At 41.3% G+C, this 20,648-nt stretch overlaps 2 protein-coding genes across 5 annotated transcripts in view; one reads left to right on the top strand and one right to left on the bottom strand.

The window, feature by feature from the left end:
• Nucleotides 1-7,177, top strand: part of idi1 (isopentenyl-diphosphate delta isomerase 1) — an 11,107-nt gene extending 3,930 nt beyond the window's left edge. For all 3 annotated transcript variants that reach the window (XM_085286106.1, XM_085286107.1, XM_085286108.1), the window contains exons 2-7: nt 2,974-3,128; nt 3,809-3,981; nt 4,065-4,157; nt 4,276-4,406; nt 4,511-4,615; nt 6,405-7,177. In XM_085286106.1, coding sequence (XP_085142232.1) covers nt 2,974-3,128; nt 3,809-3,981; nt 4,065-4,157; nt 4,276-4,406; nt 4,511-4,615; nt 6,405-6,617 — 870 coding nt within the window. In that variant the 3' untranslated portion in view covers nt 6,618-7,177. The remainder of the gene's footprint in view (nt 1-2,973; nt 3,129-3,808; nt 3,982-4,064; nt 4,158-4,275; nt 4,407-4,510; nt 4,616-6,404) is intronic.
• Nucleotides 7,178-8,564: 1,387 nt separating this feature from the next.
• On the bottom strand, nt 8,565-19,047 carry LOC146566561 (copine-3-like). 2 transcript variants are annotated; one of them, XM_085286105.1, is made up of 17 exons: nt 18,914-19,047; nt 18,167-18,315; nt 17,645-17,824; nt 17,180-17,254; nt 17,022-17,093; nt 16,852-16,932; nt 14,922-15,011; nt 14,101-14,199; nt 13,884-13,970; nt 13,743-13,802; nt 13,517-13,650; nt 13,282-13,336; nt 13,062-13,113; nt 12,803-12,936; nt 11,668-11,904; nt 10,810-10,922; nt 10,128-10,267 (listed from the first exon to the last, which is right to left on the bottom strand). In XM_085286105.1, the coding sequence occupies exons 2-16, from the start codon at nt 18,296-18,298 to the stop codon at nt 10,812-10,814; spliced, it is 1,599 nt and encodes a 532-aa protein (XP_085142231.1). In that variant the 5' UTR covers nt 18,299-18,315; nt 18,914-19,047; the 3' UTR covers nt 10,128-10,267; nt 10,810-10,811. The 2 variants fall into 2 exon arrangements, with proteins under 2 accessions (XP_085142230.1, XP_085142231.1); XM_085286104.1 differs by lacking the exon at nt 10,810-10,922 and having other exon boundaries at nt 8,565-10,267.
• Nucleotides 19,048-20,648: the final 1,601 nt, after the last annotated feature.

Raw genomic sequence — 20,648 nt, 5'->3', positions numbered from 1 at the left:
CTAGAATTGTACAAGATCAATGGGACCCTAAGAGCCTTCATCAGGAACTCAATGGGGATGTGGCGTACAACACTAGAGGCCAACTCCAAGCCCATAGCACAAGTCACCATCAAGTGCGGGATCTACCAAGGAGATGCTCTGTCCCCACTGCTGTTCTGCATAGGCCTGAACCCCCTCAGTGAGATCATTAACAAGACTGGCTACGGATACCGACTACGGAACGGAGCAGTTGTCAGCCACCTCCTGTACATGGATGACATCAAGCTGTATGCCAAGAGTGAACGAGACATCGATTCACTGATCCACACTACCAGGCTATACAGCAATGACATTGGAATGTCGTTCGGACTGGAGAAGTGTAGTCGGATGGTAACAAAGAGAGGGAAGGTAGTCAGAACTGAGGGGATTGAACTACCAGAAGGCAACATTGCAGACATAGAGGACAGTTACAAGTACTTGGGGATCCCGCAGGCGAATGGGAACCATGAAGAGGCCGCTAGAAAAGCTGCAACCACCAAGTACCTGCAGAGGGTCAGGCAAGTCCTGAGGAGTCAGCTGAATGGTAAGAACAAGATCCGGGCCATCAACACGTACGCCCTGCCCGTGATCAGGTACCCTGCTGGGGTAATAGGCTGGCCAAAGGAGGAGATAGAAGCCACTGACATAAAGACAAGAAAGCTCCTTACCATGCATGGAGGGTTTCACCCCAAGTCCAGCACCCTGAGGCTGTACGCTAAGCGGAAGGAAGGGGGCCGGGGACTGGTGAGTGTCAGCACCACAGTCCAGGATGAGACAACGAACATCCAAGAATACATTGGGAAGATGGCCCCAACTGACCGAGTGCTCAGTGAATACCTCAGGCAGCAGAAACCCAAGAAAGAGGAGGGAGACGAGGAACCATCATGGAAGGACAGGCCCCTGCACGGTATGTACCACCGGCAGATAGAGGAGGTGGCTGATATCCAGAAATCCTACCAGTGGCTGGACAAAGCTGGACTGAAAGACAGCACAGAGGCACTAATCATGGCAGCACAAGAACAAGCTCTGAGCACAAGATCCATAGAGGCTGGGGTCTATCACACCAGGCAAGACCCCAGGTGCAGGCTGTGTAAAGATGCCCCAGAGACAATCCAGCACATAACAGCAGGGTGCAAGATGCTAGCAGGCAAGGCATACATGGAACGCCATAACCAAGTGGCCGGCATAGTGTACAGGAACATCTGTGCGGAGTATAACCTGGAAGTCCCGAGGTCAAAATGGGAGATGCCCCCAAGGGTGGTGGAGAATGACCGAGCTAAGATCCTGTGGGACTTCCAGATACAGACGGACAAAATGGTGGTGGCTAACCAACCGGACATAGTGGTGGTAGACAAACAGAAGAAGACGGCCGTAGTGATCGATGTAGCGGTTCCGAATGACAGCAATATCAGGAAGAAGGAACACGAGAAGCTGGAGAAATACCAAGGGCTCAGAGAAGAGCTCGAGAGGATGTGGAGGGTGAAGGTAACGGTGGTCCCCGTGGTAATCGGAGCACTAGGTGCGGTGACTACCAAGCTAGGCGAGTGGCTCCAGCAGATCCCGGGAACAACATCGGAAATCTCTGTCCAGAAGAGCGCAGTCCTGGGAACAGCTAAGATACTGCGCAGGACCCTCAAGCTCCCAGGCCTCTGGTAGAGGACCCGAGCTTGAAGGATAAACCGCCCGCAGGGGCGTGCTGGGTGTTTTTTTTTTTTATATATACACACATATATATATATATATATATATACACACATATATATATATATATATATATATATACACACATATATATATATATATATATATACACACATATATATATATACATATACACACATATATATATATACATATACACACATATATATATATATATATATATATATATATATATATATATATATATGTGTGTATGTATATATATATATATATATATATGTATATATATATATATATATATGTGTGTGTGTGTGTGTGTGTATATATATATATATATATGTGTGTATATATATATGTGTATATTTTATTTTTTATTTTTTTTAATTTAATTAATTTATTTATTTGTATTTTTTTTATCAAAGTTGCATCATCGAAATATGTCCTCCTCACTAAATTAAATATATGTAATATGATGCAGTGCCATTATAAATGCAGGGCCAGACTGTAGATGGCTGTCTGCATATTTATAAGCATATATGCATAGTACACTTATGGAGAGGTGTAGCCACAGTTATAAAAGTGCAAAAATGTCTCTGTTAGATTGCAGAGGCAAAACAAGAGAGGCATTTTCCTGGGTGAAGTGGATCACTAGCACAATAGCCTCATCACATTTTCATTTTATTTGTTTTGCCATTGTTGAGTAGAGCCATGCTTTAAAGCTAGCTGTATACCTGGTGAATCACCTTGTACTGGTTTCAAAGAGACATGAAAGATGCTTCCCAAAATCTGACCGTATCGGCTCAGTGTCCTCCTGGTTACCGTGATTGTTGCAGAAGCAGTCATGTGAATGATTAATGGAGCTTGAACTGCATTAAATTGCCGGAAATATAGGTGTTTGAGAGTTTCACTACCGAATTGTATGAATTAGTGTAACTTACAGTCAAAACAGATCAGTAGAATTCAGTTGAAGGGACATAGTGGGCTTGATAAGCGAGCCTGCACCCTGTATTAAGTTCTATGGCTTTCCTATATGGATGTAACATGAACTGCACTTGATCTAAAACAGGAACCTTAATGCTAAAAAAAATCGAGTGTTTGAACAGCCGAGCTCTCTCTCTCTCTTGTGTCATTGTAAATTAAATATATCTGAATTATAGAGTGGTGGTAATCTGGCAGAATAACCTTGTCAAGAAGGTGATTTAACCTTCCGATCCTGACCCACTGCGATCCTGGCCGTTTTTTTACCGACAGCCACACCCCCGGTCCCCGTGATTGGTTTTCTGTTTCTCTCAGGCCATGGCGCGGGCTGTGTGGGCGGTCCTCCGGATGCTATCCAGGGAGGGAGCCGCTGTGCTGAAATCAAACGCACCTTGTGCCACCACAGGAGCTTTGCGGCGATCCAGACCTGCGTGCGCAGCTGTTACTACCTGCGGCAGAGCGATATCCAGGTAAGATAGAAGGACGTAGGTTTCTGAAACAGGCCCAAAATACTGAGTTTAAAAGCCAGCTAACGGTTAAGCTTATTAGCCGTAAACAGGAAGTAACGCTGTTTTTTGGGCTATTGATAGCTGAGTGCCGCAGCGCGTTTGTTTGTATGCTCCGGGTTATCACAGCTACCAACAAAACTCAGGCCAAATTCTGTCTAAAACAAAGTCTTGCACTTGACATAGCTTTACATAAGGGTTAAAGAACACACTGTTATGGTCGTGGCTCAAATCCTCAGTATATTGTCGCCAGTACGGCATGCTTTATATGTTGTAGCAGGTGTATTTAGTAAACTTTTGTCTTAATATAAAAGCTATACAGAACTAGCAAGATACCAACGTTTCATGTGTTTCAAAGGGGGTTTCTTGATCATTTCACGGAGTCTCTTGATTTTGGATTTTCAGTGTTATTGCTATACAATATTCCTTGAGTGTGAATATTGAATCCTAAACTTGGAATAAAACGCAAGGTCCACTTTCTAGAGCTTTCAGAAGCACCTCACAATAATCATTTTTTCATCTACTGTAAAACTACAGAAAAAAATACAACGGTGAAGCCTGTCATTCAAATGAAAAGTGCCATTTAAAAGCCAACACTGATAAATTGGTGAATCATGAACTGTTTGCTACCCTGTGCGCTGCAGTGAAGTCAGACACCTGCAGTCTGCAGCCAGAATGCCCGAAGTAACCACCGATCACCTGGACGAGAAGCAGGTGCAGCTTCTGTCCGAGATGTGCATCCTCATCGACGAGAACGACCTCAAGATCGGAGCGGACACTAAGAAAAACTGCCACCTCAACTCCAACATCGACAAAGGTGCCTGTCTTCCACATTAGTATCCACACAGGTATTGTTCTGCATCACTCATTTCTATGCATGTTGTTTGTTCTTGCCAACAGGTTTGCTGCACAGAGCCTTCAGCGTCTTTATTTTCAACAGCGAGGAGAAGCTGCTTTTACAGCAGAGGTCTGACGCCAAAATCACTTTTCCAGGTCAGTCTCACTACTTTTAAATTCTCCTGCGGTCCCCTCAGAGGCTGCTTTATCGAGGCTAAGCAGTATTTATAGGTTTTAACAATCCTCTGTGTCTCTGTGTGTGTTTTTTGCGCAGGCTGCTTCACAAACACATGCTGTAGTCATCCTCTACACACAGACAGTGAGCTGGAGGAGAAGGATGCGTTGGGGGTGAGGAGAGCTGCTCAGAGGAGACTCGGCGCAGAGCTGGGTATTCCCATGGAGCAGGTGTGTGTTTCAGTTCCGACTTCTACCCACACTGGAAGAGGATTACTAAGGATTGTGGCAAATCTTCGCTTGTGTGTGATCTCCGCTTTCCTGTTTCTCCTCAGGTGACTCCAGATGAAATGACATACCTAACAAGAATCCATTACAAGGCCCAGTCCGATGGGGTTTGGGGAGAACATGAGATTGACTACATCCTTTTTGTGCAGAAGGTAGTGCTGTAGTATCTGTTAGATACAAATGTATGCAGTGGATATAAATGGTGTGCATGACCCTCAAAGCTTTTCCCTTGTGTTACAACCTGCATAGTTCAGTTGAAAAACATTCAAATCTGTTATGGGAAAAATCTAAAAGACAAAAAATGGACAATAGGCTGCTTGCATAAGCATGCACACATTTAAACTAGAACTTTGTTGAAGCAACTTTTTATTTAATTACAGCATTTACCCTTTTTGGGTAAAAATCCATCAGCATGGCACATCTTGACTTGGATACATTTGCCCACTCTTCCTTGTAAAAGTGCTCCAGCTGTCAGATTGTGAGGTCATCTCCTGTGCAAAACTTTCACTAAAAGAAAATATTTCCTATCTTGATCTGGATATATGCTTGGGGTCATTGGAGGTGAAATTCCTCTTCATCTTCAGCTTTCAAGCAGATGACTGAAGGTTTTGAGCCAAAAGCGACTGGTGTTCATAATTCCCTCCACCTCGACTAAAGCTCCAGTTCCAGCTGATAAAAATCAACTTCAAAGCATGATACCGCCACCACCATGGCTCACCATGGGGATGGTAACATGCTTTTGAGAGACTTTAGTATTTTTTTTGCAAATTGTGCCTGGGCTTGGATGTCTTTCTTTGTCAGAGAAGGCTTCCGTCTTGAAACCCTGCCCCATAGTCCACACATGTGACAACATACAGGATGTTGTCATATGTAGCACACAACCAGTACATGCCGAATATACCTGCACATCCTTCAGTATTGCTGTAGGTATCTTGGCAGCCTCCCTTATTGTACGTTTTTAATTATTCATATTTTTGCCCACAACAGATCTGTTTGGTTTTCAGATGAATTGTGCAGAGGTCAAAGTTCATGTTAATGGTGGGAAAAGAGTTGAAATAATTTTTTGTGGTCTTGTTTTTTTTTTTAACATCATAAAAACCTGGCATTTTAACAGGGATGTGTACACTTTTATATCCACTGTACTCAGTGATTTTTGTTTTAACCTGAAAGGCTAAATCTACCTTACACAGTGTGCAGGCTTGATGTGACAGCTTCATTTCACCCGTGTAAATAACAACCCTTGGCCTGAGTTTACCTCTGAGTACATGAGTTCTGTGGATTTAAAAGAATAGCTTCATTTAGGAATATGCTTCATGTACACAGGATGTAATCATTAAGCTCTTCAAACTAACTTGTGGTCACTCTGCAGGACACTGATGTGAGGTGGACCTGCCTCAGGTGAAACTGCTCTAATGTGTGTGTTTGTGACTGGCATGCAAAAATTAAAATGCGCATATATTAGGTGCATGTTAGCTCAGTGAGTCACTGACCACAATCATACAACTGAATATTATCACCTTAAATTTTAAGGTGTTCTACAGATACAATTCCATGATGATTTAAAGTTAAGCATGCAAACTGTGACAGCCCACATTAAACATGTCCAGTTTTTCCTATAATGAGGTCAGCGTATGTGCAAGTAATGGCTCATGACTCTGTATCATATAGAGAGCATCCCTAATGTGGTCTCAAAGGCATACAGCTCTGGGTATGAGCACAGAGGCCTCATGTTTACAAGGTGCAGACAATATGAGAGAGTACCGGCTTAGAGGAAGCAGGAATGGAGCAAAAAACATGATTACTCCTGAGCAAATTAACTCTACAGACAGCTGTTTTCATTTATCTTGATGTAACGTGTATCTGGATTTCATTTGTCTGCGAGTCTGCCTTTTGTCTATTAGGATTGTCTTTGATGCATGACTTTCTTATGCCTCTCCACAGGACGTGGACTTGAATCCAGACCCCAATGAGATCAAAAGCCACTGTTATGTGAGCAAAGAGGAGCTGAAGGAGATGTTGGAGAAGGCCAAGCGCAAAGAACTGGAGATCACACCCTGGTTCAGTCTCATTGCAGAGACCTTCCTCTTCACGTGGTGGGACAACCTGCAGAACCTCAAACAGTTCATGGATCACCACAAAATCCACCGCATGTAATTCTATCCAGGATCCGGCTCCTCTTCCAGCATTTCAAGCTCTTTGATTTATGCAGAACTGACATAAAAATACAGTCGGCTGAGCTGCTGGAGAACTGAAAATAAACCTCCACTCAAGATGTGAGGTTTCCACTAGCTACTTTGGAGAAGGTGTAGAGCTTCAGCACTGTAACGCAAAGTAAAGAATGTCTTAGTCATGTGATCTATAAGGTGATTTATGTAGGTTTGTAGCACTGAGATGCATCCATCTTCACTGTAGATCAGACGTTTGCTGTAGTGCTCACGTGTCATCTTTCAGGCAATAGTTCGGATGAGCTGGGTTCACAGCCTGAGCAGAAGGTGATGTTAGCAGGAAATGTGACACTAAATAAGAACAGCTCCACAAAGGCAGCAACCTATTTTTATATAATAATGTGAAGTGCCTGATTATAGGTCGTTAGCCTGAGGGGATTAGTATCTCTAAGTCACAACTGCTATCACTCTGCATTGTTGACAGTGACATCAGTGAACAAGCTGTATCTTTGTACACTTTTACACAATAAAGTATTTGTGTGAACTTTGCACGAGCATTTATTTTTGAATTTTAGATTCAATTGATTCACTACTAGCTGAATAATACCTTGATTTTTGTGGTAATAATTTCGGTAAGTTGTACATCTTATATCAAGTCGAGCTTTTTGAAACCAGACCTCAACTGAGAGGCCAAGGGAGAGATTATATGGTGGTGATTTGGCAATATCATGGGAGGTCTGCCCTTAAGTATACTTTGCTTTATCGTTTCTTTGCCTCACGGGGGGAATGTAACTCACAAAATGAACATATTATTCATTAAGACTTAAATCTAGAGAAAGCTGATATGTGAATTTTTTTTTTAGCTGAAATCGTGTAATTGGTGATTCTTGAATCATATTTACTTTGTGGACAGAAAAACACCTTCGTAGACTGTCTGGGGTCACTTTTCTTAATGTGGAACTTTTGTGGAATATTTCAACACTGAATTATCTGCTTTTAGTTTAGTATTTAACAACTGAAAACATGGCAACACTGAGAAGACAAATCATTAGGAGTGTGTTGCCGTCTTAGTCCTCTTTCTGTAGGAAAACTTCAAAAAGCTGACTCAGTTCTTGTCTGAGGTACAGACCAGGAATAACGGAAATACGATCCTCACACCCACCAGGGAATCGCTCCCAGCTGTAGGTTCACCTCCTCCTGCTGAAGTCAAAGAGCAGCAAAAAAACAGTCTAATGTAACATCACTCAATATTTCTGTGATTCTTTAAATAGGCTTAAAAGATCATTCTTATAACTTTATTCTACAAAACACCTAAACTCCTCCGCATGGTGAGAAGTTACATTCAAACTCTTAAAGAGAAGCAGCAGGTAACGCATAGCTCCGAAATCCTCACCACACAGGAAGTGGTGACAGGTAGTTCCCTGCATCCTGCAGCTGGAGCTTCCTCCTCGCCCTCTCTTCAGCATGGCCTCCTAGAGTCTGAGCAACTCTCCACCAGCGTCACAAAGGCCATACAGACACTCATTATAAGCTCTAAATTGGGTGGGGGGAAAAGCATGAATCTTAAACTGGAACTGAAGAAAAATGATAAAAGATATTGAAAATAAACTCAAGCTGAATAGCACGATGTCTTGGCTTGAATGGTTTTTCTAAGTTTTGTTTTTTGTACAGAGGAACATTCACATGAGACATAACAAGAAAGACAGGACTGTAAAGCTGTAAAGGACAGAATAGATGGGGCATCGACAGCTAGGTACTGACGTGCAGTCAATGGAAAATTGATAGCAATAAACTTTATCCTGATATATATGTTCAGCTGCAAACAAACAGAAACATGGACACATTTGCATTTATATGTATATACATGAATACATTCTCAAATATAAACATACATATGTGCCTGTGCACACGCACACACCCTGCATTTATGAACATATTTCTTCAGTATACACATGTATACTGTGGGCATTAGAAAGAATGCATCTTCAGGGCACTTCCGCACTGGCTTTAGTTTGCAGAGTTGAAAGCCTCGTCTGTCTTTTAAATACCGTACATGACTGTATCCACAAATCCTTACACTCAAGACCAGCAGAGTGGATCAACATCCTAAACTAAGCTGTGGAATTAACATAACACTAACATTAGTAGCAACAGAAATGGCTTCAACTTTACTGTGTGCATGAGAAATAAACAGTTTCTAGTTCTTTGTAAGGGGTAAATGACGCTCTGATTTAATTTGTTTGAATAAAATAGGCTTTATTTGCATGCTTAATGCACAATGAAGGCACAGTTCCCACTTCTTTCAGACCACAAAGCAGATGAAACGTGATACATTCGTTTCATTGTAAAACCATATAAAAACAAAAAGGTAAAAACAAACAAAAAAAAACCATAAATGTACATGACTAGGACCTGATCCATTTATCACCCGAACAATGTTAGCTGTTTGCCAATCCTTCAGTATCAGGTAAAGAAGTTACGGTAGATATGCCCTTGAAACATGCAGCTTCCCTGTTGGCAGCATGTATGTTTGGAAAGCCACAAAACAAGCAAAGGTGGGCAGAGTAAACAAGGTAAGAGAAGAAAAAAAACAAAAGTCTGCCTATATATCAAAGTATCAGATTATTAAACTCACCAAATATCGTTATCGATCTTATTAAAGACTACTGTATCATTTAGACTCTATATATGACTAACGATCAGTCCTGAGTTTGGTTTCTACTGTGCCAGCATGTTTAATACTGATTTATGTTCCTCTTAGTTGTTGGTCCAGTTGAAGAAATGATCCCGTGGTAACTTTGCTAATCTTCATCCAAGTGATAAAGTATCTAAATGTAGCTGACACAAAACTAGAAACTGGCATTATACATTCCAGTTATCACAACATCATTTCAGAATAATACTCTGGGTTTGGCATTTCATTCTAACTAAACAGAATAATATAATGTTTTGCTATAAATGTGCAATAATGCCACAGCTTTTAGAAGAAGCTCCACGTGCCAAAAACAACAAGAATAAACATGTGGTATGATGCTATCAAAAGATAATCTTTATTATTTTACATTTTACCTCCATCCATCCATTTTTTTCCCGCTTATCTGGGGCCGGCTCGTGGGGGCAGCAGCCTAAGCAGAGAAGCCCAGAACTCCCTATTCTACATTTGACCTAATTTTTATAATTTGCTTCTGGAGCCAACAAACACGCATTAAAAAAAATTAATCACACTGCTTTGCAGTGTTTTATCTTGTAAATCTGAATATCCTGTTATTCAGTAAATATTACATTAACACTAAAGCCTTAAATCTTAGTGTGGGTTATTTTGCAGTTGCTTTAGAATTCACTGTAATCTCAAAAGCACCAAGCCTGTTTTAGCATCTAAAAGCAATAACAGATTATTCAACCGAGGAGAGTGATTGTGTAGGATGTGTTTTCTATTATCTCAGTGTGGTGATTGCATAATGTGAGGAAGCTATGAGGTGATCTATAGTTGCTGGAGATGAGATGAGTCTGCTACACAGTGCCTGCAGGGTTGGTTGCAGGGTTGGAGTTGGGTGGACTCAGTTTCATGGTATTAAAAAAATCCACCAGCTGACCTGGTACTTCAGCCAGCACGGTCTTTGCCAGCGCTTCCTTCGGTGCCTGAAGAGCAAAAAGAGTCAAGTCAAAAACAGTGAAGAGGAAAATAATTCTACATGTTTTTAACTGATTCCTTGCACGAGTATTGAACACAGCAAGGAGAGAGTGATGGAAATGAAGAGAGCTTAAAGGAAAATTCCACACACTTTAATAAACATTGGATTTCAGATGTTATCGTGACACTTTCTGAGGCTGTAATTACATCACACTCCAGCAGAGATGATTATACTTTTGAGGCCGGTGGTAGGCTAACATTAATCAAAACTCCTGGACCGATCAAAGATGTGCTCAACTGCTTATCACTTTAACAACAAAGTGCCGCTTTAACAGCGTTACGTAAATAGAGGAATTTTCCTTTAATATAAGTCAGAGTGCCACCAGTGCCTTTAACCAGAGCCACAGATACTCAGTCAGACAGTACGACAGACTTTGTTGTACCAGACTGATGATGAATCGCATGCAGTGATTCATTGCTGCAGTTTTTCGTGCAGGTGAAGGAGAAGTTAGATGAAAGCAGGGTTTATGACTTAATATTTCTGAGGTACCCCTATGAAGGACTAGGATCTTGGGGAGGCTTCAGTTTCAATGAACTGAAGAAGGAGGTCACTTGCTGAGGTAACTCGGCCAATACGCTTTGGGCAAGAGCCTGGCTGGGCGCCTGAAAAGAAATGGATAAAACAAAGCAAAGAGATAAGCTAAAGCTGTTTCCACACATGCGCTGTAGCTCTGCATGTTTCCAGACATTACACAGGTTGTGGTAATGCATCTGTCAGTCTCAGTCAGACTGGACATTAAACGGCCGTCAGCCTCCCGGCTCTCTTTTAACAACGCACTCATGTGGGAAGAGCCCATGAAACCTCCTCTCCTACACCAAACAGCATATTTCACTGGCATGAAATGTAAGGCTCCAGTGAGGCAGCCCATAGAGTGGACTACACGAAGCAGAGACCCAGCATTAGCACACCCAACTTGGGACTTACATGGTGTAAGTGTGGGTTTGCCCCGCCTACACAACCCCACAGTTCACCCACACTTTCCCACTGTGGGCCCACATGGGCATTGTTCTTGGGATGTGGAAAATGTGAGAAGGGACATTCTCTGGTTGTCCTAACATGTTTCCCGCAACATTTCATGTGTGAAAACAGCTTAGATGATTTTTAGGCTGAGGCGCAGGCAATCCCTCACTTTGGATATATATGATTAACTGGTATTGGCTCGAGAAACACTCTGCTCCGTTTAGTTTGTAATTTTAATGTCAGCTTAGAAAAAAAAATAAAAACAAAGTACATGCAATGTGGACAGAAAAATCAGGGGGACACCCAAAGCTAACAGCATCCAGAAACCTGGTACATATAGATATAAAACAAAAACAACAAAAACTTGATGTTTTTACTGTCACTTACATTTTGAAACTGCCTGAATGGTACAAACTGGACAATGTCTCTCATGGCAGCCTCGCCAGTGAGAGAGCGCAAACGACCATCGTCTCCATCCAGGAACTCCATGGCACTGAAGTCCGCCCCTCCGACCCCGACGATGATGATAGACATGGGCAGGCGAGATGCGTTGACGATAGCGTTGCGCGTCTCGTCCATGTCCGTGATCACTCCATCAGTGATGATCAGCAGAACAAAATATTGCTACAAGAAGACAACAACAACAAAAACACAACTATTACAGCAACATGTAAGCAAGAAGCTTTTGAATCCTCATCAAAACTCTGATATTTGCTCAGTTCTACTGCTTAGTGCCCCTCGAGCATCAGAAAGCCCCATCCCCTGTTATCCTGTAGCTTTGGATCAAGCTATTATTAAATCACCTGCTTCAATGTGAAGATTATACAACCATTACACTGACAGGACTGCCTGAACCAAATGTTTACTGAGAGTATAAATGAGGTAGTGAATTCATAACCCACTTTTTCCTTATTAACAGGACAGCATATGTGGCCATGATGTAAGATTAATTATTTTCCCAAATACAGTATCCAATAATGGCTCACAAATTCCAAGAGATATTGCAAACACTTGCAGTTTTTTAGTTTTGGATTTGGGATGTACAAAAAACATTTTTGAGTTTGCTCGCTCCAAAAGCAAATGTTTTTGCAAGGTTTTCAAGTTGAGTGCTAAGACTTTAACACACTATGATCTTACTAGAACCGATGACTAAACATATGAATTTGTAGACTGCACTACTCATGACATTACTAATATCTCTTACTCTTCAGTGCAGGCTGGAATATTGCAAATGCTCACAGAGTTGTAGAGTAAAAGATAACCTACTAGGCTCATATCCTTCTACTCCATAATGTTGGAGTTTGCATTATTCACAGCATTGAACAACCCTTATTTACCTTATACCAGCCCTTGGTGCAGTCCCTCAGTTCATCCACTGGGTGGGGTTGTATGTTAAGCATGCATCAATCTCTTATTTTGTCAATTGTAGATGGTCCGCATGTTAAAGCATTAAATTAAATTTCAAATATGAAACTGAAAGCCCTTGCCTACAGTGAGTGAGCTGAAGAGGTGAAATACTCACAGCTGCAGTGGTCTGCTGGAGGGCTTGCTTTGCAAAGCAGGCCACGTGGTTGATAATCGGGGAGAAATTGGTGGGACCGTACAGTTTGACTTGAGGCAGGCAGCTTCTGTAGGCTTCAACCACACCTTCAACACCTACACACACCCATACAGACACCATTGATTAAACACACTACAAACTGAGAACTACAGTGTACTAGGGTGCATGTGTATAGTAAGTAATGAAACATCAGCTCCAGTGCATTTATCTGTAAACACACCTGCACAAAATGGATTTGATGGGTTGAAATTGAGCGGAAACTCATGGGAAACCTGTAACACAATAGATTATAACAGAGAAAAATCAGCAAATTAGAGCAAACATCACAGGTTCACAGTGTGATCTAACAATGTCAAAGCACAATCTACAGTATGGTAACAAACAAAAAACTGTCTTATGTGGTGTGGAAATGTCTCATTTCATATAAACAGAAGCTTTACCTGCCATGTGGGTGGAATCTGGGCTCCAAAGCCAAATGCAGGAAACATCTTATCACTAAACATGAAAGACAAACCAAAAGCTTATTTGAATTATGAGCCATAGATTGCATTGCCAATAAGTTGATACAGTTATCAGCCAAGTTAAATGAGTCCCTATCATACAACTCTACTTAAGTAGCTTTAAATATCTCATAGTTTACACTAATAATACCAGGTATGTGAAATATATTCCTACCTGTCATAGTCCTGGATGACATTACCCACTGACCAGATTGCAGTGAGATACTCATTAACACCCTGGGGACTAATGTAATGCAGAGACTGGGGTGACCGAGGATCCCCGTTGGAACCTGTGAAGTCAACGGCCACCTATTGGCAAACATACAGGTGAAGCTATAGAAAACCTTACTGCAAAGATGAATGAATGAAAACGGAAAAGAAACAGAGAAGACGAGACTCACAGTGAAGTTAATCTGACAGCCTCCCATAATATAATCCAAGAATGTATACTCCTTCACCACCTGGAACAAGTATACTGGTCATCAAGTCAGTTTAAATAGCAAAAAGCAAAAACAAAACAACAACAAAAATCAGTACCACACCTGGCAAAGCTTTACGCTCACAACACCAGAGTTCTTGTAGCCTTTCTTCTTCTGTTTCTTTTTACTGTTGATGCATTCAAACTCTGCCTGCAAGAATAAAACCACAGTAAAGGCCACATTCTGTTGCAATGTCAGAGACCAAAGGGCAGTTTTAGCCATCAACTCAAACACAGTGCAGAAATGTTTGAGCTGCCCACATATTGCAGTACTCTCATACCGGAGAAGTGTGTGAGGCTTCTTGGAGGCGTTTCATTGTCGTCTCAAAGACGCCAATAAGATCATGTGACCCGTCATTGTCGTAGTCGTAACACTCAACCTGAAAACGGGCAAAAACATTTGGTCGTGATCGAGTTAAACTGGAGGGGAAAATCTTCCATTAAGGGTCAGTTCACCCAAAGCAGAAGTAATAAATAACCAGACTTTGCTAAGAATACTTTCTCTGTGGAAATGGGATTATTCTCAGTAACTAGGAGGGCTACGAATAAAAACTAAAAATATCCGCAGTGCTGGATGCCATTATAGACAAATGAGAAAAGGTTTGGTGAAGTTCCTCTCTGCAGACAAACAAAACAGAAGAAACAAACAACATGCAAAGGAAACACTCAAATGAACACTTTGTACTCCACGTGTTCTTGAAGAGAGGCGGACAGTAAAATGACTGGACTTGTATGTGTTGCTTTTCACGAATGGTAAACTTGATAAAAGTGGCGAGCACCTTGCAGAGACCCCGCCTTGTTCCCAATGTGGTCCTTTCACGCACACATCACACAGGAAATGATGGAGAGATGTAAAAATACAAATACTTTGATTCACAAATAACTCACTTGTCCTCTATGGTGGGAAAGTGCTTCCTTCCTGACATGTTTGCTTCAGAGGTTAAAAAAAATATCATCAAGCTAATTTGTAACACGCTAGTTACTTTGTATGTTTTGAAGTACCACTTACTCCGACAGCTCTAAAGCAGAACAGCGAATTTGAACTCAACAAGAAAAATCAGAGTGATTGTAGGTGCCCAGTGGATTGAAATCATTTACTTACTTTTATTGGCTTCTCCATGTCTCCTCCACAGAGAGACTGCAGAGGGATTCGAAACGGCCTCCATGTTGGATTCAAGTTGTTCTTCACCACCTGAGAAAAACAGTTCATCACAATCAGATACTGCAGGATACTACAAGTCCAGTCGGTCTGGTTTAGTCAACATGTCACTGGAGAAAATGTCAAATATGCTCCTTTTATCTCATCTGTGGTTTGTTGATGCTGTGTCACCAACTGGTAGGCGGCCCACCTAATAACAACAACGCAAAAGCTACAGCTACAGTTTGTTATCCAACAAAGGAAATTTTAGTATCAGACATACAGAGAGTTCTTGATCAGGTGCTGGGGAGCACCACATGGAGGAGAAAAAATGTTTTTTCCCCTCTGGAGCTTATTTGGTCTCAAACAAGAGCCCAGTCCTTCCAAGAAAGAAAAGCTATAAATACACCCTCACATTTGGATCAAAACCGGTTTTCAGTATTTGAGAAACAAAGCACAGGCTTAAGTTAATGCCATGACTCACTGAACAACAACAATATAGAGTCTGGAGCCTGACTCTAAAACAGAGTCAACCCCCTTCTCAAAATGCCAAACTTCAAAATTTAAATTAACAGGTTTACAACCTGGTACGGAAAACTGTTTGTATCAGGCTCTCTAGCTTTTATAATCACTCACCTGTTTGGTTAAGACTTAAAGTTAGGGTGTGGCCTCTTTGACAGGTAGATGAGAAGAGACAGCCTAAAGCCATCTGCTACGCCTCACCTCCACCAAATCCAGTCACTAAACTAGAGTGTTCTGCTGTTAGTGCCTTATGGAACATTGTAATTGTATTATCAGATAAATAATACATCCTGTTGTGAGGTACACACTGCCAAGAGAGAGATGTATGTAATTCACCGATAATTAGCAGCTATGTGTGTCTGAGCAGTTGCTAACTAAGCTAGTGTTAGCTAATAATAATTGTGCAAAAGCTGTGTTTAACAGTTACACCATCAGAAGTTCCTCTTTTCACCCTGAATATTGAGGGTGAAGAGAAAAATCACTGTTCCTCCATCAGAGAAAAGTTAGAGATAAGGAGAAAATTTGGTCTTCTGCAGAGAGTTTTTCGCCATGACTGCCATAATTGATGGGTCATTGCTTTACTTCCCATATCGTTCTTCATGATTTCATCCACCTTGATGAGATTCCCAGTTTCAGACACACTGAAGCATCCGCCAGCATAATATTCCCACCACCATGTTTCACTGTGGAGATGATGATGATCTTTGGGTTGTACGCCTCTCCATTCTTTCTCCAATCATAAGAATATTGAATTGATACTTCTCGCTGTAGCTCTTGACACTCAGAAATGCTGTGATAACTTTGCACATCCATCTCCTCCTCTGTGAGCATCAACAATTCTTTTCTCAAGTCTAAACTGATTGCTTTCATTTTTGGCATGACGCTTTCTCCAGTGACAGCTCAAACCTCTCCTGATGTTTTTATAGTATGTGTAAATTTAAAGATAGTCTTCCCCTCTTCATTTTACAACCTCTGAACATTAAATAGCTAAATCACATCATTGCACAGCAATGGTCTGTGCTACAGCTCAATGAAAAGGTCCGTTTATCAGGGTACTAATAATATTGACCCCGGTCATTTTTCTGGAGTAATTTTGTTATTGTGTGCAAATAGAAATAATGTGTCTTCTAAATATATTAGTTTTCTTTAGAAGTAGGGCTGTTCGATATGACGATATATATCAGATGACGATATAAAAACGTCTATCGTTTCATTTTACGCTATCGTTTGTTTCGTGGTGTCGCAAAATAAACTGTTTACGGCAATATTGTTTCATCGTTTTGATGGTCACTGTGTATCTAGTTACAACTTTTAGTTCTGTTATTTGGTATCTTTTGGATAGGCAGGAGCAGTGTAAAAGCTTTGTGTTCACCTCTGTTCTGTGAGCCAGCTGCCAGCCTGTTTCTGTCTGCTTGTAGAACTCCAGGTAGGGGTCGGACTTTCCAAACAAATCCTGTGTACGAAAATGAATAAAGGGAATGAGGTCAATAATACCTAAAAATGAAAGAATGAATTTAAGTTATAACGCTGTATCAGCCATACCTTGTTGTCTAGTTTTCTTGCTGCCACTTCAAAATTCACCACCCTATTGTCTTTTATTTCCTCTGCATTGATCTATAACACAATTAAAGATAAATGACTGAGACAAAAGCAAAACAACACCATCCAACTGTTTATCTGCAGCTTTCTGCATCACTCACTGTGATGGTCCCTTTCCCTGCTGGTGATTTGTTCTTCAACACAAGCGGTCGGGTCAGTTTCTTACTAGATACAACCTAAAAGCAAGCAAAAAAACATGCACTTTGACAAAGACAATTAGCCACAGCAAAATAATTTGAATGAATAGGCTCAGAATGAAGACAAGAGAATAAATGAGTAATACACAGCAGCCTGCAGACCATTAAGCAAATGACAAATCGGGCATAATGAACACATGAGGTCACATTACACTGATAAGAGTCGAACCAGCAACTGCTTATCAGGGATGTTAATGCTTCATCTGCAACATGGTAACACTGTAGTGTCCTCTTACAGCAAAGTATAAGTCCTACCAGTTTTGCACCTGCAAAATCTTGTTTACTTCATTTAACAGAAATTAATTCTGAAATGTTGAACACTGAAAACCTTCAGCCTTGCAGAAAGAGGAAAAGAGAAGGAAACCTTACTTGGCCCAGGGTGCATTCTAGTTCACCCAGGAAGTCATCGTCAGTCAGGTCAATTGTCTTGTTGTCAATGTCATAAACTCCAAACTTCAGCTTTTGCACTATTTCAAAGTAGTAGTCAACGACAAACTTCTTTGCAAACTTTGGGCTGAGACAATTCTGGACTTTCTCTGTGCGACCCACCTGTTAGAAAAGATTGCATCAGTTAGTCAGAGAGAAATTAGTGCAAAGCAGTAGTTTGTATTGAGACACACAGTGAGGAAACAGGAAATGGAAACTATCCCTTCAGGGGGCTTTTAACACTGTTAACAATTAACACTGAACTGTAGCTTTTCTCCTACTACAGTGATATAACCGATTGCACCTAGAGAACATGTGGGGTTTCCAATATCCTGTCTTATCAGCTTTCCAGTGTAGGGAGAGACTCTTAGGAATCTATCTGTTCCTTTCAAAGTTGGTATGGAATACAGGCTCATGATGGTGGGTTTGACACTCAAATCATTTAGACCTGCTAAACACACTGACCTCATACCACTGAGAATCAGAGCTGTTCATTAACAGGACACACAGGGGGTCTGACTTTGAGCCGACGTCTTTGTCCAGGAGGTTTTCACAGGACACAGTCAGCTCCACCTTGGTTACACACTGGGCAGCCATGTCTGACTGGTAATAAACTGGGAAGACAACAACATAGAGATGTTAAAAAAACAGACATTACACTACACAGTACTATGAGCACTGATTTAACAGTAAGTGGCTGTGGTAATGTTTAGTGAAGATCGTCCTGAAATACTGACATTTTTGCGTTTGTTTACGTAGGTATACAATTGTGACGCTACTGTTAGCCCTCCCAGCCTCCCTCTAAACGAAACCAGTCGTGCAGCTAGGCAGTGATGTTGTTCTAACACACAGACGGGTTTGTTTTGTTTTTTGTTTTCGGGAGGATTTTTTTGCTTCGACATTACGTTTAACTATTAGCGGTCTAACGTTACACTACATTAGGGGTGCTAACGTTACACTATCCCGTTATGACTAAGGTAGCCAATGAATTCACTTACGTACAATGCTTCTCTGCTGCACAGTGTCTTGGAAAATGTGACACAACCATTAATGCCGTGCAGTGGGTGTGGAGCAGAAAAGCTAAAGAGCACTTAAAAAAAAAAGACTGCTCGTAGGCTCACAGGGCTAATAAACTGACAACTAACTAGGTTAGCTGGTATACCACGTCAACTTCCGCAAAATTAGTAATAGCTAGTTTAAATTCAGGCTTACCTTTGAAAGTGTGAGACGCGTTATGGGACTCACGAAAAGAAAATATTGGCTACTATAACCGACACTGGTAACACTCCCTTGGCACAGTGCTCTTGTAAGGAAAAGTAGCTCCCGTCCGCTTAATCTCGAAAGCACGAAACCACGCCCACCACTTTAAACGAACAGGGGCGTCACCAGGAATCTGTGTGTGCGGGTGGCTGGGTGGGGGGCTAAGGGCAAGAGGGGGATATATGATCAATCTGATATAAAACCAGTGTAAACTACTTTAAACTCGAGTAAAGCCAAAAAACAAAACACTGGGTACAGTTTTCAAACTTATATGCAGTATTTTGTCCTGCTAATGATCTATTACGTGAAAAGTGGAGCTGCACAAGAGTTTAAACATACTTTAGTGTTGGATAATGGTTTTGCAAAATATGGGGAAAAAAACTCACTTTTTACTTCAGCAGTGGCGGATCTAGAAAATTTTACATTGGGGTGGCAAAGGAGGGGCAAGGGATCTCGGCAGGGTGGCACATCTTCAGTGATGTATGTGTAAATCCCCTATGTGTAAATGGAGTCAACAAAATATCCACAAAAATGCTTTAAAACTATTAATTGCATCATTACCTCTTCTAAGGAAACACAGACAATTGCACAAGCAAAATAATTCCAAGAAGACCTCCTTCCAAGGTTCCAGGAATGTCACAAACTGGATGGGCACTCTCTGCCATTTGCTTTGTTTCTTTCAAGAAGTCGTATTGTATGGCACATCTCAGTTTGTAAGTCTTGCAATTCAGAGTCATATATGGAGAAATGATCTCACCTATCTATAATGGGAAGGAATATAGAGACTGTAAAGGCATCTTTGCTGTTGACATTTGTTTTCTGTCCAAATGTAGATAAGACTAAGACTATCAGACAGTCTGCTAGATGTTTGTTTTGGTCTTTTTGATTTGGCAATGGTAGAAAGATGGCAACTACTGCATGTTGCAGTGGCTATACGCCACAGCTCATCAAAGCTCTCCTCTTTGAGGCAGTCTTCAAACGTCTGTCGGAGGCTTCATTAAGGTCGGCTGCTTTGGCAGGGTCCATATTTATTGACTGGAGCTTCTCAGACAAAATCTTTGTTTCACGTAGAAATTTTCTGAAGACCATAAGGAGTCCCGTGGAGTCAGTCTGAGAGCGTAATCCTCTTGCATCTACAGCATTTTGTGGATTTTCCTCCAGCGCTCTCATTACTGCAGACAACCTGCCAGGAAGGGTTTTATGCGTAGCAAAGCAACAGGACCACCTAGGGTCACTCAGTTTTGGTCATTCTTGTGCTGGCATACCGAACATTTCTTTTTGAATATTAATCTGATTATTGTGATGTGAGCCTGACATGAATGTATACAGTCTTTCCAGCAGTGAAAAAACATGCAGCTTCTGCGACATCTTTCACAGAGTCAGCACCACGTTCTCTTTATATTACATCTCTTACTTCTCCAGACATCAAATGATCTTCTCTCTTAAACTGGAAGCATCCAATTGTTCTGCTCTTTGGTATTCAAGGAAGCTCTCCTGAGTCGCACCATCATAATAATATCTTACAACTAGAGACGACTGCTCAGTTTTTGTTTTTTATGTCCTTTGTCTCATGTGTCAAAATAGAAAAATGTTAACTTTCTTTAACATTCTTGAGGATTTCCTCACTCACCACTTCAGCTAAACATCCCAGAATCTCCTTTTGAGTGCTTTTGCTGATATATTTTGC

Source organism: Mchenga conophoros, linkage group LG9 (genome assembly GCF_057382185.1).
Source record: "Mchenga conophoros isolate Kocher_MC1m ecotype Shallow Benthic linkage group LG9, M_conophoros_male_GT1.1, whole genome shotgun sequence".
Lineage (NCBI taxonomy): Eukaryota > Metazoa > Chordata > Actinopteri > Cichliformes > Cichlidae > Mchenga > Mchenga conophoros.
Note: the sequence above shows the minus strand (reverse complement) of the source record. Positions and strands in the feature narration are given on the sequence as shown.

Excerpts from the sequence above, each read along its gene's own strand:
- LOC146566561 (XM_085286104.1), bottom strand. The coding sequence starts at position 18,298 with ATGGCTGCCCAGTGTGTAACCAAGGTGGAGCTGACTGTGTCCTGTGAA. Across the intron at positions 15,012-16,851 it reads AGCTGGCTCACAGAACAGAG|GTGGTGAAGAACAACTTGAA; the intron begins GTGAACACAAAG and ends TGTTTTTCTCAG. Across the intron at positions 13,337-13,516 it reads GTCATCCAGGACTATGACAG|TGATAAGATGTTTCCTGCAT; the intron begins GTAGGAATATAT and ends TTTCATGTTTAG.